Source organism: Centroberyx affinis, unplaced genomic scaffold (assembly GCF_046629955.1).
Source record: "Centroberyx affinis isolate AG114_WGS23_722 - 3 ecotype Tasmania unplaced genomic scaffold, CSIRO-AGI_Caff_v1 ptg000677l_1, whole genome shotgun sequence".
NCBI classification, from domain to species: domain Eukaryota; kingdom Metazoa; phylum Chordata; class Actinopteri; order Beryciformes; family Berycidae; genus Centroberyx; species Centroberyx affinis.
In genome coordinates, this window is record NW_027279298.1 from 107,149 (window position 1) to 124,043 (window position 16,895).

At 46.5% G+C, this 16,895-nt stretch overlaps 1 protein-coding gene across 3 annotated transcripts in view; it reads right to left on the reverse strand.

Moving 5' to 3' along the window:
• The window catches only part of dscaml1 (Down syndrome cell adhesion molecule like 1), a 76,256-nt gene that overhangs the window by 31,982 nt on the left and 27,379 nt on the right, over nt 1-16,895 (reverse strand). For all 3 annotated transcript variants that reach the window (XM_071519227.1, XM_071519226.1, XM_071519225.1), the window contains exons 3-4: nt 1,645-1,791; nt 1,116-1,394 (exon numbers count right to left, since the gene is read on the reverse strand). In XM_071519227.1, coding sequence (XP_071375328.1) covers nt 1,116-1,394; nt 1,645-1,791 — 426 coding nt within the window. The remainder of the gene's footprint in view (nt 1-1,115; nt 1,395-1,644; nt 1,792-16,895) is intronic.

Consider the following 16,895-nt stretch of genomic DNA (forward strand, 5'->3'; position numbering starts at 1 on the left):
GTGTTAAGTGCTGGAGGCTGCTGAATGTGTGTGTGTGTGTGTGTGTGTGTGTGTGTGCGCGCGCGTGTGCGTGTGTGTGCAAGTTAAAATGCATGTGAGTGTGCGCGTCTGTTTTTACAAATGCAATAATGTGTGTGTGAGTGTGTGTGTAAATGTATCTCCAAATGTGTGTGTGTCTCTGTTTGTGTGTGTGTGTGTGTGTGTGTGCGCGCGCGTGTCCCACCTTCCATGCCCCGTCAGAGAGGGTTTGTGGGCTGTGCAGTGATGTGCCCCGTGGCCAGTCGGCCCAGTGTCCACTAACTTTACCCTTATCCCCACCGTCCTCGATCTTCACCCCACCCCCCACCCCGTCCTCCGCTGCCCCCTCACCCCCTCCACAGCAGAAGTGTGCCATCCCCTCCGTCTGCGTCACCTCCTCATCTCCACACATCTCTCTCATTCATACACACAACCTTGTGAAGTCTCTCTCTCTCTCTCTCTCTCTCTCTCTCTCCCTGTCTCACATGCTCGGTAAGCAGAGCGACAGGCCCGCTCGACCACCGCTCTGCTCTGTCACCGTAGCGACGCCTCAGTGGGGTTTCGGAGCATGGCGGGGGAGCGAGCCGTCCTTGGAGATCAGGCTCACACTCGGTCCAGAGAGGGGGGGCGGGGGAGGACGTGGAGGTGAAATGGGGGACAGGACACAGCTAACGGAGCTTAAACGATGTCCTCCCTTCCTCTCCCATGACCTGAGGTGACATCCAGTACTTCACCTCTATCTCTGTCCATCTCACTCTTTCGCTCCATCTATAGCTGTCAGTGTGGAGCAGTGGGGGTCGACAGAAGTAGATAAAGTTGGACGCTGGTGTGTGACGCTTTTGTGTGTGTGAGGAGGGGCTGTCTATGTTCCCAGGTAGCTTCAGCTTTGGTATTTTTTTTTTTACCTTGCAGAGATTTTAAGATGGCTTGTCATCCTCTTGGAAATTCCTTCCCTTCCCTTCCCTTCCCTTCCCTTCCCTTCCCTTCCCTTCCCTTCCCTTCCCTTCCCTTCCCTTCCCGTCCCTTTCCTTTCCTTTCCTTTCCTTTCCTTTCCTTTTCCTCTCCCTCTCCCTCTCCCTCTCCTCTCCTCCTCTTACCTATGACGTTGAGGTGTCCCGTCACCTCCTTGGAGCCGAAGCTGTTGGTGACCTCGCAGATGTAGTTGCCGCTGTCCTCGAGCCTCAAGTCGGAAATGGTGAGACCAGTGAGGCGCCGTGTCCAGCGGGAGTCTGCCGGTAATGGGCGTCCATCCTTTAGCCAGCGGATGGTGGGGTTGGGGTATCCGGAGGCGATGCAGGGCAGCTCCACACTGCGCCCCACCTGCACCTCACCGGACTGGAAACTGTCCAGCACTGACGGGGTGGACTCCGTAGGGTCTGGAGGTGGAGGAGGTCATAGATATTATACATTGATTTGGAATCTTCAATGGTTTAGCTGATTTTCATTAAAGACATTTTCATTGTAGGAGCTCCTCGGAATTGAGCCCTAAAACTGTTTGAGAATATAATGGTTCAAAAGGCTGTTAGAGATTATAATGGTTCAAGAAGAGCCACTACTCATATTATGATAGACATTTAGATACATTCTATACTGTGTGCAACTAAGAACTGGCAACGTATTGCGTACCCATAACAGAGAGCCTGGCTCCATTGCTCTGGCGGGTCTCTCCACTGTACTTGTGCTTGGTGATGCAGCGGTAGGTGGACAGAGCATCCTCCTTCTGCACTTCTGAGATGTACAGAGCTCCGAATGAGGTCAGGAAGAAACGGTTACCTGTGGAGGTCAGGAGAGAGGGAGCAGGTGAAGGAGGAGGGAAGGATATGTTAGTCAATATGTCTGTGTATGCCATTATATTAGTGACATATCAATTGTGTCTAGTGTATTGTGCTTTGACAGATATATTTTCACTCCCATTTAACCAAGAGAGACATATGCAGATGCAGGGTTCTCACCTATTTTAGCATGACATTTTTCAAGATATTGATCAACGATATGACATACAAAATCTCAAAAATCACTCCACACTGTCATTTGCTTACAGTGGCATTGTTGGCATTACATAATATAGATATAGTAATATGGTGTAACACAATACAGTTATGCTACTAAAGACAATCTGAGCACATTTTATGGCCACTGATCAAATCTGGAAGGTCGTGAGTCTCGGGGGTGTAGTGGAATGATGAAATGAAGACATTTTTTAAATCATTTCTAAATGTGAGGTTCTGTCATTTTTACTGTAACCTTACAGTAACTGTAACCTTTTTTCCATGGGATCTTCTCCTGTATTCATTGTGTAGCATTCCCAAAATAAGACCCTTGTGACAAAACCTGAGAACATATTTTCCAGATAAACCAGTGGATTCAGAAGAAATAAATGTAGACTAGAATGTACTGTATATGCCCCCGCAAGGCCTAACTACAGCACTTAAGGGAACACATGGGAGCTTTTAAGAAACCAGCTATCGTGTCCTGTCCATCTAGTGAGATATGTAGAATAGAGGAGGAGAGGGGAAGAGAAAGAAAAAGAAAGAAAAGAGAGAGGGGAGTTACTGTAGGTGTTAATAATTGATGTCTCTCTGTGTGTGTGTGTGTTATGGTAACAGTAGATTAGTGTCATTTTCATTTCACATCAGTGACTGCTTGGTCTGCCTCTGATTTATCTACATGTCGATAGAGAGAGAGAGGGAGAGAGAGCAAAAGAGAGAGCGAGCGAGAGAGAGAGAGAGAGAGACAGCGAGAGAGAGAGAGAGAAAGAAAGAGAGAGAAATGAGGAGAGTGTATTTCAGTGTTTGGTTCTTTACGCTCCTCTGAATCTTTTTGTATTCTGTTCTCCCAAAGGGTTATTTTAGACCGTGTGCACTTCAGAGTTTGTAGTAGATTGTAGTTTGTTGTAGATTGTTTGGTTATGTGAATGCTATTCAGTGTGTGTGTGTGTGTGTGTGTGTGTGTGTGTGCGTGTGTGTGTGTGCGTGCGCGCACGTGGGTAAGTGAACATGCCAGGTTGCTGTTTGCAGTACATGATGTTGCAATGTTTCTTTGCAGTGTTGACAAGAGAGAGCTTGGGTAAAATGCAGGTACATTGAATAGTTGAATACGTTTTATATATGTCATACACACAAATACATGCACACACAAACACGCACCTACACGCACACACACACGCACACACACAGACACACACACACACACACACACACACACACACAAAGCTCCAAGGAGTAGGTCAGCATCTGTTCATGGCAGACAGACACAAATGTATGCCGAGACACTTAGGGCTGGTGTTGGCTATTTTATGTGTTTGATTGTTCATGAAAACAGGCGCATGTTTCTGTCTGGCTGTTGCAGCGTGAAAACTCAGAGCTTCAATGTTTGTCACTTTTTTGTTCTTGAATTATATTATTTAAAAAAATATATGGTCATCAATTAGTTTTTCTCAGTTCCTTAAAAGTTTACTTTTTGGAGATAGCAGAGTTCATCAAACGCCATGTAGGGATATGTTTTTCATTGATAAAAGGTGTGTTCACCATTGTGTGTGTGTGTAAAAATGTCAATAAATGATTTTCTATGTGTTTGAGCATCAATGAACATAGACTGTGTAGGTAAGTATCAATGACCAAGCTAGTGTATGTATGTGTGTGTGTGTGTGTGTGTGTGTGTGTGTGTGTCTGCTGCCACAATGTGAGCGACGACAATCGATGCACTTTATGGCTGCACAGCTCCATCCAAAGGAGATTTATTAAAACAGAGAGGACAGGCTTGGCTCCCTGCCACACACACACACACACACACACACACACACACACACACACACACACACACACACACACACACACACACACACACACACACACACACACACTTACACACACACTCTATCACTCTAACAAGACTGAGCTGTGAAGGAGACTGAAGCATGGACTTCTTGCCTCAAAGCTGACAAGTTTTCACTCACTACACAAAATGTGCATTACACCACATGCTGATCAGTTGTTGGAGCTCCAGCCAAAAGAATCATCATGTACCAGAAAACTTTCTGTCTGGTCTGTGTCCAACTAATATTTTACGGATCTCTACACTGTATTGTGGGAAAGTGGGAGTAAGAATGTAGATTGCATGTTATTGTATGTGTGAGGGATCATGTTGGAATGTTTGTGTGTGTGTGTCTCTGATATTGTCTCTGATATCTATGCACTTGTGTCAGTCTGTGCCTACATCTGTGTGCACATGTGAAAGTTCACGTGCACGTTTTTTCCCTGCGTGGCTGACTGTTGTAGTGCTGAGCGCTAAGCGACGTAGGCTGTAATTTTCAAGCCTGCCCTTTTGTTCCAACCTGGGTATTAAGCCTTACAGGATAATATGCACTTGGCGAGTAGAACCCCCTACAACACACTGCTACACCCTGTCACAACATGCCTGGAGAGAGAAAGACGGAGCGGAAGGAGGGGTGGAGGAAAAAAATGGAGTAAGAAATTGAGAGAAGGTTAAAGAACGGAGAGAGAGAGAGTGGTGCAGAGGGCATTAATGAAAGGGAGCTTCTGTCAACCCCGGGTGTAAAGGCAACTTACTCAATTCTACCATTCCTCCCTATCACTCTTCCTCCCCTTCTCTCACTTTCATTCGCTCTTTCTTTTTCTCCCTCTTGTTCAGAGTGGTTAACCGGAGTGGCAGATGAAGTGAAATATTCATTAGTAAAATCACTCTTCTCTCTCTTCCCTTGACTGCTCTCACTTCAGCCTTCTGTAGTCTTCACTCTCCCCACTCTCTTTCTCTGTCTCTCTTTCTACTTGATATTTAATTTCCAGTCGATGCCTGTCCTCCTTTCTGTGGAGATGTGACACACCTAGCAGCGGAGAGGTGGCAGGCAGGGATGGAGGGAAGCAGCAGAGGAGAGGAAGGGCTGACCCTACAGGGAGGAGGAGGGCAGATGGAGATTGATGGTGGGAGAGATAGGGAGATAAAGAGAAACATGCCGTTGGGAGTGACAGAGGAGGGAGTAAGAGTGAGAGGGATGAGAGGCCTAGAGGCCTAAGAATCACACATGGGTACAAACAATTCTCTCTCTCTCTCTCTCTCTCTTTCTCTCTCTCTTTCTCCCCGTGCAAGCCTCTCCTTTTGGGAGAGCAGATCAATTCTCGTCTAGTCTGCCTACGCCTCCAGGAGTTTGTTGTTGTTGTTGAGTGTGTGTGTGCATGCGTGTCTGTGCGTGTGTGTATATGTTTGTTTTTTTTTGCTGTGGGAGGCAGGATGAGGTTTTTGAGGTCTATCCCACACCCAAGGGAGACTCAAAACCCCCACACTTCCTCCCTATCTCCTGGCCCACTCCTCCCCTCTTTTATTTCCTCCTTTTCTTTCTATCTGGATGACATCTTCTCTGCATTCTCAATCTCTCTTTTCCCTGTCTCCCCTCTGCCCTCTACCTCTCTCTTTCTCTGTCTCTTTTCTTCCAGTCTCTCCTCCTCTCCCCTCTCTTTCAGGAGGGTCTGTAAGTAATGGAGTCGGTTCAGCTGATCAGCCTGAGGCAGGGAGTCAAGCCAAGTGCAGAGTGAAGCTGCTGCTGGATCTCTCTCTGCGTGTGTGTGTGTGTGTGTGCCAGAAATCACACAGACAGACACATACATGCAAATGGAGAGAGAGAAAGAGAGAGAGAGAGAGAGAGAGAGAGAGAGTGAGAGAGAGAGACAGACAGACAGACAGACAGACACAGAAAAAGAGAAAGAGCGAAGAGAAAGACACCACGAAAGAAGGATGAGGGAGCCCTGGAGCATTGCTTGTCTTCCCCAAAGTTCCCCCAGAGAGAGGAGACCCCTTTTCTTTGAGATAGAGGGGAGGGGAGGGAGGGAGAGAGGGAGGGTGAGGAGAGATGGAGGAGGAGGAGGTAGAGATGGAGGCAGAAGATGAAGGAATGGAGCAGGGAAGGCGCAGCTAAATATATCCCAATATATATGGATGCCATTTTCAACAAATCATCGTCAACTTGGAGAGGGGGAGGAATAACAACATGAGAGAACATAAAGAGGAAAACAACAAAAAAGCCATGTTAATGTAGGAATGCTGTAGCCACCAGGGGGGTTGGGAGGAGAAGGGGAGGAGCAGATCAGACAGGAAGGAAAGATAAAGAAAGACGTAGCCAAGAAAAGATATATATATTTTGAGATGCTGGCTAGACCATGGAGAAAAGACAGACATAAATAGATAAAAAGAAGAGGAGAGAGAGGGAGAGAGAGAGAGAGAGAGAGAGAGAGAGAGAGAGAGAGAGAGAGAGAGAGAGAGAGAGAGAGAGAGAGGGATTTGGAGAGAAACAGAGCGAGAGAGGAAATGGCGTAAGTAAGGGGTTTGTTCTTGGTGCTGCCATGCAAATGAAGGCGGCGCCGCAGCGATGCTAACTAACAGCAATTCACACTGTTGGACTCATCACTTATTAATGCTCTACGGCTCCCCCTCCCTCCCTCCCTCTCTCCCTCTCTCTCTCTCCCTCTCTCTCTCTCTCTCTCTCTCACTCTTTCTCTCTCCGTTCCCCTCTCCCCTGCTCTCACCAGACTCTCTCTTTTTCGTTCGCTCTCTCGCTCGCTGTTGCTAGGGCCCGTGCGCTCACGTGACAACAGCTGGGTAGGGGGCGCTGCGGTGGCACACGGCGACATGTGCGAGTGTGTGTTTCGTGTGTGTTTTGCATGTGCTTGTGTGTGTGTGTGTGTGTGTGTGTGTGTGTGTGTATGTGCGACAGTGTGTCAAGGGCCCCTTCGTTAGGGGAAAAAAAAAAACAGAATCAGCCTTCTAAATGATGGTGATGCAGATTAGAGGAAAGGACAGAAACAGTTGAATGGCTCTGTGGTTGATTCAGAGGCCTGGGCTAGGCCAGAGACAAGCTCATCACATCTCCCAGTGCATCACATCACTTTACTTTGCCACTATGTGCTTTTTAAACCAAACCAGATGCAGAAGACTCTCCATAGTGACTGTTATTGCCAAGGCCGCACATATTATATGGCCAAATGGATCAGGTTAGAGATCCATGACTATATCAGCACTTATTGTGATGGGTTAGGACAGTATAGGCCAATGGATGTACCTATGAGTGTGTGCTTGGACACATGTCTGTACACACACACACACACACACACACACACACACACACACACACACACGCACTGTCTCACTATTTGTCTCACAATCTACAAATTCTTCCTCCCACTGTCTCACAAACCACGTTTGCAGAGTTCACTCAACAAATTGTGTGTGTGTGTGTGTGTGTGTCTGTGTGTATGTGTGTGTAAAACATCCTCACAAAAGGATGGTATAAAGATGAGTAGAGTGGACTACATCCTACACATTCCCTTTGCATTCTCCTCCTCCTTATTCATCTCATTCACCTTTCTTCTCTTCTGCACTTTCTCTTTTTTCCCCATCTTGTCTATTCTTCTATCCTCTTTCCTCTCCTTGTCTCTGTCTCCCCATCATCACAATGCTCTTATTAAAGTCTAATTCTACTGATTAGCATTCTGCTCCTCTCTCTCCCTCTCTCCCTCTCCCTCTCTCTCTCTCTCTCTCTCTCTCTGTGTATCTGTCTCTCTCTCTCTCCAACTCTCTCTCTGTCTCTCTTTCTCTCCATGTCTCTTGATCTAGTCATCCAGTATAAGTTGTCCCACATTCTGCAATGGCAATGAAAGGTGTGGGCCCATGTGAGTATGTGTGAGGTATTCATGTGTGTGTGTGTGTGTGTGTGTGTGTGTGTTTGAGCATGTTTGTATGTGTGTCAGAAAGGAATAGAAGGAGAGAAATGGTGAATGAGGGAATGTATAATGATGTGCCTGATTGCACTGCATATGCTATTTCAATATGTATTACGCACAGAAACTGTAATTTGACTACGGAAAGATCCATCATAGTTGTGGTGATGCAAGTGAAACCTCTTCCTCCATTTCCCAACCCCCTTGTTGTTATTAAGCTCAAGCACTTTCATAATAGACCACATAAGCAACACTGTGCTGAGAGAGAGAGCAAGAGAAGGAGAGACCTTAGTGAAATCTATTCTATAAATACCCCCAGTCCTCTGTGCTGCGATGTTAAAGGCCCATTCACAAGCCAGGGTTGGTTTTTTTCTTCTGCCCTTTCTTCCCAAGGCCTGCACTCACCTACTGAGGAACAAGTACGCTACACACACACACTGAAACTCACAATCACTTACACATCCACACGCATACACACATTGAGCGAAATAACTTTAAAGGTGCTATGTGTAGCATTTTAACATCACCAAATAAATTACCAGATTAATTTTGAGACAGTAGTATAATTACCATTGCCAAGAAGACTGGTAGCCTCTACATGCCTCTATACTGCATTAACATTGTGTGCCAATGGGTCAGATTTTGCAAATATTGTTGATTGCTTTATGTCGCAAGGGAAAATTGCTTTGTGGCACAAAACAAGAATAGGGCTGCAGTTCTTCCAGCTAAAGCTTTCTCACAATGGCAAAAGGTAGAACAAGTAAAAGGCCTATATGGATATATCACTTTATCAATAAGCTCTTACCCTTCTTCTTGCTGTTCAAAAGAAATGTATGTGGACTGATGCCAAGCAGCAGGAGGGGGGACAAGTAGCAACCTCGTTATACCATGGAGGAACAGGGTTTATGGGCAATGTGGTCTTAATTTTGAGAAGCAATATACCACTAGCATGAGATAGAGGCTACCAATCTTCACAATTGTCTCATTCATTCCTGGGAATTATACCATGCACTAGTCAGTGCATGTGAAGTGGTGCAGTCTTGGAGAAATGTTCTTCAAGGTCCAGAGCGGACCAGCACCACGGACAGCTACCCTTCCAAACAGATTCAGGAACACTGGCTCTGCTAGTACCATGGACAGCTCCGTTGGCGTAGGATACACAGCCTGAAATAGCCTAGCAAAAGCATCTTGTGTATGGTGTTAAGGAAGAAGCCACAGTAGTACAACGGTTGGCAAAACTGAGATCCGTGTGTGTGTGTGTGTGTGTGTGTGTGTGTGTGTGTGTGTGTGTCTAGATTAGAGTAACGTTAGCTACCCATTCACAGCGGGTACAGTGGCAGAGTAATGAAATAGTAATGTTGCATATGGTCCAGTGCTGTACAGCCCAGCCTACCAGCAGTCACTCAGCTCCCTACCAGCCACATACAGTAACAAAGCATCCAACACTTTACTTGTACATTATATAGGAAGTTGACAAACTTGCTGCTTGTCATGGATACAAGAATGAGCCCCAGTTGCCATGTATCACTCAACCTAAAACAACTTCTTAGTTTTTTTAAGTATATTGAATTCTTACAAGAGTTACCCGTTCCTTACTACAGCCACCTACTGAAATAATTAATTGTATCCACATTAAACATATTTTAATCTCTTGGTTTCTTTCAGTAACTGCTTATAAGCATGTAGATGTAAAACAAAAAGTGATAGTGTTCAATGTATTCCTACAGAGAGATCATTTCAACTGTTATCCTCGCTAGGCTTGCTACTCTTACATTTATAACTATGCCTGAACTGGTTTATACAGCTGCACAGAAAAGCACAACATAAAAACATAATACAACCTGTACACGGCATTAGAACCAACACTGCTTTATACACAACCAGCAATTGGATACTTGCGTGCCAAAATGCCTGTATGCCAAAGAAAAACATAATGCATTTGTTCATTTGAGGTGGTCAAAAGGCAAACAGGAGAGTTTTCTGAGTGAAAGAGAAAGAAAGAAATCAGCCCCCATCCCTCCACCTCCTCTACTCCTTCCCTGGCTAATTTATTTGATAATTACCAAGGGCCCATTATGGCTGATTTCAAGGAGGTACTGGGAAGGCCTACTAAAAGCTATTTCATTTGAGCTGCTCATATCTAAACCCCCTCCTTGCGTCATACATATGCACGCACACACGCATGCACTACATAAAACATGACTTGTACAACTGTGACTCGAATCAGGCCCAACATGTAATTAACACCCTCACCCCGCCTTCACCACATCTAAGGGCAGGAGAGTGTGTGTGTGTGTGCACGCGTGCATGTCTGTGCCTATGTGCACTAGTGCATGCATGCATGTGTGTTTATGTGTTGAGAGGTGGGTAGGGGTGAAGGATAATAAAGATTGGATTCTAATAAAATGTTCCCATCCTCCTAAATCCCCCTCCTGCCCTCTCCCCCCACCTGCCATATTAACACCCCCATTACAAGGGCAGATGAATGAAAATGAACAGAGCTGTGGTGTGATTCCCTGAGTGTCGAATCAATACTGCTCCCCTCCTCCTCCATTCCTCTCCCTCCTTCCAGCCCTCCCTCGCTCCCTCCTTCCCTTTCGCTGCTATCATTTCCTATTCTCCTATCCTCTGTTGGGTCTGAAGAATTGGCATGTGTTTGACAAAGGGAAATCTACACCTACTGACAATAGGCTCTCACTCTATCTGAGCCTCTCTCTCTCTCTCTCTCTCATATGAAATGAATGACGCTTGCTCCTTTCTCCTTTCTATTCACATTCAAAGCAGTCTATAATAGTTAAGTGCTATTGAGAAGAATCCAGACATAGAAAGAGCCACAAGGACGGCATATTACCACCACTCTCTTTGACTCGATGAGAGACAAAAGCTTGTGTAAGGACTGGGAAAAGGTGATGTCAAAATAACAGAAGAGGGTTAATAAAGCAGAGTTGTATAGTTTACTGTGTGAATTTCATAGGCTCCTCGGTTCCTCTGCCTCTCTCGTTCTCTTTCTCTAAGTGCAGAAGGACACACGCGGTTACCACAGGCAGAATAATTGAAGGGGAAACACAGATACACACTCTGTCTATTCTTATCTCTCTACAAGTGTTCTGGTTTTTCAGCCCCAACCCTTGACCTTCTCATCCTCTTCTCCTCCCTTGTTCTGTCTGTTTTCCAGGTTCAGTGTGATGCAGTGGTCTGAGGATAGGTATGCAGAGGACTAATGCACTCATTAAAAAGGCATGCTTCACCGTCAAATGCCAGCTGCCGCTCTCGCTCTCTCTCTCTCTCTCCCCCTCGCCCCCCCTCCCTTTACCTCCCTTTTTCTTTGTCTCTCCCTCTCTCTCTCTCTATCTCTTTCTGTTTCCTTGGTTTCTCAGTTCTCTCCCTCCATCTCTCTTACCGCTGCTCTCGCTCTATTCCTCTTTCTATATCTGTTGTTAGAAGGTGACACCCCATACACCCACACACCCCTCACCCTCTCTGAGCAACTCATGCTTGAGACTAGAGAGAGAGAGAGGGAGAGAGAGAGAGAGAGAAAGAAGAAAAACAAATAAAGGAAATGGAAAAATGCACTCATCCAAACCAGCCAAAATAAAAGGAAAAATCTGATCATCTCTCTTTTTTCATAATCGCCCCCATCCCCCTCCTCTTCCTCTCCTTCTTTCCCTCTGTCTGTAATGGTTAAAGGCCTCTACCACACTTGGGCAAACCTAATTGGAACGGCCATAAATATTCAAGCAGCAAGATGGAGGCAGGGATGGATGTCTGGATGGAGAGATCAAGAGAGAAATGGTTAGGAAAGGAGAGAGGGGAACTGATACTAAAATGAGTGCAGACGGAGGGAAACTCTCCTCTTCCCTGTCCATTCTCCCTTCGTCCTCAGATTAGAGTAAACATGCATATTGTTGGTTCCTGGAAAAATGATCCATGCACACACAAAATGGCTCCAAGTACATTTAGCTGTGATTCCATTCAGTCAATGACAATGACACAGTCAGAAACACACGCACACACACACACACACACACACGCATACTCTCAGGCTTGTCAACATGCGGTGCATTGTGTCACTTTTGTCTTTAATTATTTAGTCTCATAGATAATAGATAAAGACATGCTCGCCAGTCATGAGAAGGCTAACAGGACATATCTAATGCATTATAAACACGCTCATCCCTATGCACACACACAGAGTCAACTCCACTAAAGCGTGACCTTATTTCTGCTGTGGAAAACACAAAAACAACAGTGTGTCAATGATCTAATTTCACACACAGGTCTGTTTGTGTGTGATCGTCATCCATTATGAAGAGGAAGACACAGTAAATAGGGAACAGACCGGCCCTGGATCTTCTGAAAGGAGCACTGATACATTTACATGGCTTATCCTGGCGCAGCTTTGACCATCTGATTCAATTTTGACATTAATTCCAGGGTCTACTAGCTGTATATAATGTATATAGATATCTATTTGTGCACATACAGTATCGGTGCCTCTATGTGCGTGTGTGTGTGTGTGTGTGTGTGGGTGTGTGTGGATGTGCGAGTGCCTGCACGCATGTGTGAAATTCTCACACAAATCAATAGAACCTTGCTCTTTGTAAAACCATGTTTTCCACAGTGGGAGCGCTGCAGTGCCACTGCATGTAAGCAGCACCACAGTGACACAAACGGAATCTCAGGGAGCAGGAGGTCACCAAGGAGCGAGGCCTGTGTGCGGATGAGTGCACCTCGCATGGCAGGCGGATGTAAGGAGGAACGGAGGGGGGGGGGGGGCGGGGGAGCGGGGGGGGGGGGTCTGCCATTCTCCTACGCGCTCCTTCTCCGGCTCCCTCGTTCGCCTGCGCCACCGTGATGATGCACCCTCACCGCTGTTGCTGGGCATCTTGGTGACAGAGACCCAAAAGAGGACGAAGAGGAGGAGAAGGAGGAGGAGTCAAGTGAGGAAGAAGAAATGAGGGATGATGGGAGTAAAAAAGCTGCAGAGACAGATGTTGCAGATTGGAGTGAAGTGGAGTGGTGGTGACATGCTCAAGGGTGAGGGCGGGGGCATTGCTGGGGGTCCTGGGAGATCTGGGGGGTCTGGGGGGCCTGGAGGGCCTGGAGGGCCTGGGGTACGGGCTGAGGGGGGTTAAGGAACAAGGAGCCAGAGCAACACAGCAGCAGCTCTCCCTCCCTCCCTCCCTGACTGTCTCTCTGTCTCTTCTGCCTCACTGCCCCCCTACACTCTGTCCCACTTTAGCCCAATGTCACTGCCAGAGCAAGGGGGAGGGGACATAAAGAGAAAGAGAGAGAGAGAGAGAGAGAAAGAAAGAGAGAGAAAGAGTGAAAATGGAAGGAGGAAGTGAGGAGGAACTAAGAGGGAGAGAAGGAGGAAAGATAGATTGAGGATTGGAGGAAAAACAGAGGAGGAAAGAGAGAGCCCAGGGAGGATGATGATGAGGACACTGATGATGGGAGAGAGCATGGGGAGTCCAGCTAAGGTGCCATTACACGCACATACAGATGCTCTCTCTCTCTCTTTCTCTCTCTCTCTCTCTCTTGCCATCCCTTGCCTGGGAATTCTTTTGTCTCTTTCTCACACAAACATACTGCACTCAGCATATGTAGAGTTACGCACGCAGTCAAGCACAAAGTCCCCATTGCAAATACATGTATGTGCAGGCGTACGCTCACACGCACGACCACACGCACGACCACATACACACACACAGAGTTGCCAGTCAGGCGTGTATTGCGGTCTTGTCAGCTGATCCAGGGTCCCATGGCATAGTGATGTGTGATGGTTGGAGATAAGCATGCTTAACAGTACAACAGTACAACAATCCAATGACACGGTGGGCAAACGGTTCAATAAACACTGTGTTTCTTTGACTCGGCCGGGCTTTGATACTGTTAAATGTATTAGCTCTGCTCCATCCCATTTACCATTAAAGATAGCTGCAGCCCACTGGACACACACAATTTAACATTGGCCTTCACACTACACTATCTTTGAATGTAGCTTAAATATAGCAAGTATTCATAATAAAGATAGTGGCAGTGGTTGGAGGGAGGGGGTGTTAGCAGATGATATTTGCGGGATAAAAGAGTTGGTTATAGAGGAGGCTCTCATAGATGGAAAGACTACGAAAGGGATGGAGGTGTGTATAATACATGAGCAATGCACCATGGAGCCTATAGTGACATCTGCTGTGGCACTGCTAATATCTTCTATATCCCATGAGTAGGACAGACAGAGTGAGAGAGAGTATATTCCTCTCTGCATACCTCTTTCCTCCGTCACTGTGCTGCAACTTTCTCTCATCCTCCCCTGCTCAGCTCCTTAAATCTCAGCGCAGTGTCTCATCCCTCTATCCTGTCCTTCCCTAGCAACCTCATCCTCTTTCAGCTCAGTCAACTGCAGTGTTGAGGATGCCCATGTCATTGCACCCAGCATCACCTCACACCTACCCACCCACCCTCTAATCTCAGCTCAGACCGCCTAGCGGAGCTTTCGCATCATGAAATACATCCAAATCAGCCCATCATGCTCCACATTGTTGGGTGTAGTCCACATATGTTACTGTGATTATGCTTACTCAGACTAAGAGCATAATCACACTAACGTACTCAGAATTTGGTGCTTACATGGGTCTAAATCACATTTTACAATCACATTTTTTGGGTGCATGTAACGTGGTGTTTCAGCATTTGTGTCCTCTTCATTATAATCCTGGTACGGCTAGGGATGTTTCCTGTTAATGATGGTGTAAAGGCACCAGTGGATGAACTCTCTGGGTACAGATACATATGGATCCAGCCATCCAGAACATAGCAGGATGGTGTGAAAGAGACTTGGCACTCCCCAAGCCCCTGCCCAGGCCCCCACCTCTTACCCACATCTAGGTTTTACAGTCACCCCTCCTTCTTCCTCTCTGTCCACTGTCCAATCCCGGTACAGTCCTCCACATCCCTCCCCAAAGAGTGGGAGGTCGCATCAAGGCCTGGCACCAAGACACAGCAGTTTGGCTAGAGGTGGCATTTGCCAAGGTCATTCAGTGTGTGTTTGTGTGTGTGTGTGTGTGTGGCAATCTCTGCTGCATGAATTCGTCCATATTATATTTTTATACAAAAACAGAACAGACAAGGGCCATTTTTGTATCTCTGTCTATAATGCAGTATGCAGAGGAGAGGCCATCTTATGAGCCTGCCTAGCTGTCTGCCTGCAGTATAGGGAAAGGCAAGGCTTGCTGCTGCTGCTGCTGCTGCTGCTGCTGCTGCTGCTACTGCTGCTTGGTTTTAATGGGCCAGCAACTGAAGCTGAACCTCAAATCATCATAATGAGAGAGAACGAGATCCACATACGCACAGAGGGAGGCAGAGGGGAGAAAGGGAAGGTAGAGAAGGAAAGGGGGTAGAGAGAAAGAGAGAGGGAGAGAGAGAGAGAGAGAGGAGAGGGAGAGCAGAGGGGGAGACACACAGAAACCGAGGGGGGGGGGGGGGGAGTTGGAGAGAAAGGGCGAGATAAGGAGAGGGAAAAGAGGGGTGAGGGATGGAGAGAGAGAGATTCCTCTGCATCTCTGATTTGCTTGGGTGATATTCATCAGAGCGACAGAGCGTGGGGGAGGAATAGATGGAGGGAGGCAGTGAGGGAGGAGGGACGGTGAGAGAAGGAAAGCAGAAGTATTTCTCTGTTTCTATAAGCCATTTGTTTTTATTAAGCTTCCCTGCCTGTCCTTGTAGCTGTTTCCTTTGCTCTCCACTGGCTTGTATTTGTTTATGATCGGTTATAGGGGCAAGCCTATAGTGGTATTTACAAGCTCAAAGCGATGTATTATATTCAAAAGGTCTAGATTTTCTTATTTGTTGTGTGGGCTTGACTGTACAAAAGAATGGAAAAGGAGAACAGAATTTGCACAGATTGTACTAGTTTTGTCCATGTATTATTTGATTTTATTTATTAGCTTTTCTGATTTAAAATGTCACAGATTTATTGCATGGCTGTTGAAGTGGAGTGGTCATTTGGAGTAATAGGAATATGTATAAGTAATAAAGAAGGTGATTTTAATAGCCATGGCCTAAAAATCAGCTTGCTTCAAGCTGCGAGAAAAAAGGCTACAAATTATTAAGAGATAGGGTGCAGTACAATGTGGAAGAAGCTGGAAGAGAAGGAGGGAGGTAGGGAAGCAAGGAGAGTGGGAGAGCGAGGCAAGGAGGGGGAGGGAGGCAGAAGAGAGGGAATGTGACAGAGTGGTGACAGAGGGAGAGAGCGGAGCGCTGTGTGTGTCAGGACTGTGTGTGTCTCTGTGCTCGTGTCCCCAGGCGCAGGCAAACATTAGCTGCATTAAGTGAGCTGACAGGTCCCTCCCCATTACCACTACTGGTGGCCCAGGGAGGGAGAGAGTGGGAGAGAGAGAGAGAGAGAGAGAGAGAGAGGGAGAGAGGGAGAGAGAGAGAGAGGGAGAGAAATAGGAGAGTAGGGATGGGAGGGTGAGGAAGGCACAGTGGTTCGTACCAACTGTCTGAACAATTCAAAACACATTATGTGCGTCCCCTTCTGTGCATGTGGGCACACACACACACACACACACACACACACACACAAACATGCACACACATATGCAAAAACAAACACACACACACACACACACACACAGAGACATATTAGCATGACATATTTGCATAGAAACAGTCCCTGCACAAACCAAATCTCACAAATTCTGCCTGAAAACATGCAAAAAATAAGTGAGAGACAACCTAAAAAACACAAAAAGTATCACTCGCGACAAAGAACACACACACACACACACACACACACACACACACACACACACTTCGTCTACCACACACTGCACACACAATGTGAATTCCCTTGGTGGGCAGAAAAACACACTCCATACATCATACACACTGACAGCCACGTACTGTCTCTCATAAGAATGTGTAACTATCTGTGCGTGTGTGTTTTTATTTATGTGTGTGTGTGTGTGTGTCTGTCTGTCTGTGCGTGTGTGTGTCTGTGCGTGTGTGTGTGCCCACATGTGTGTGTGTGTGCGCACATGTGTGCATGTATAGTATCATGGCTTCTCTGCTAAAATATTGATTGTTGTCTTGTCTGGGGTTCAGGGTTAAAGACCCTCTGCTGCTGCACCCTTCAATTATTCAGCC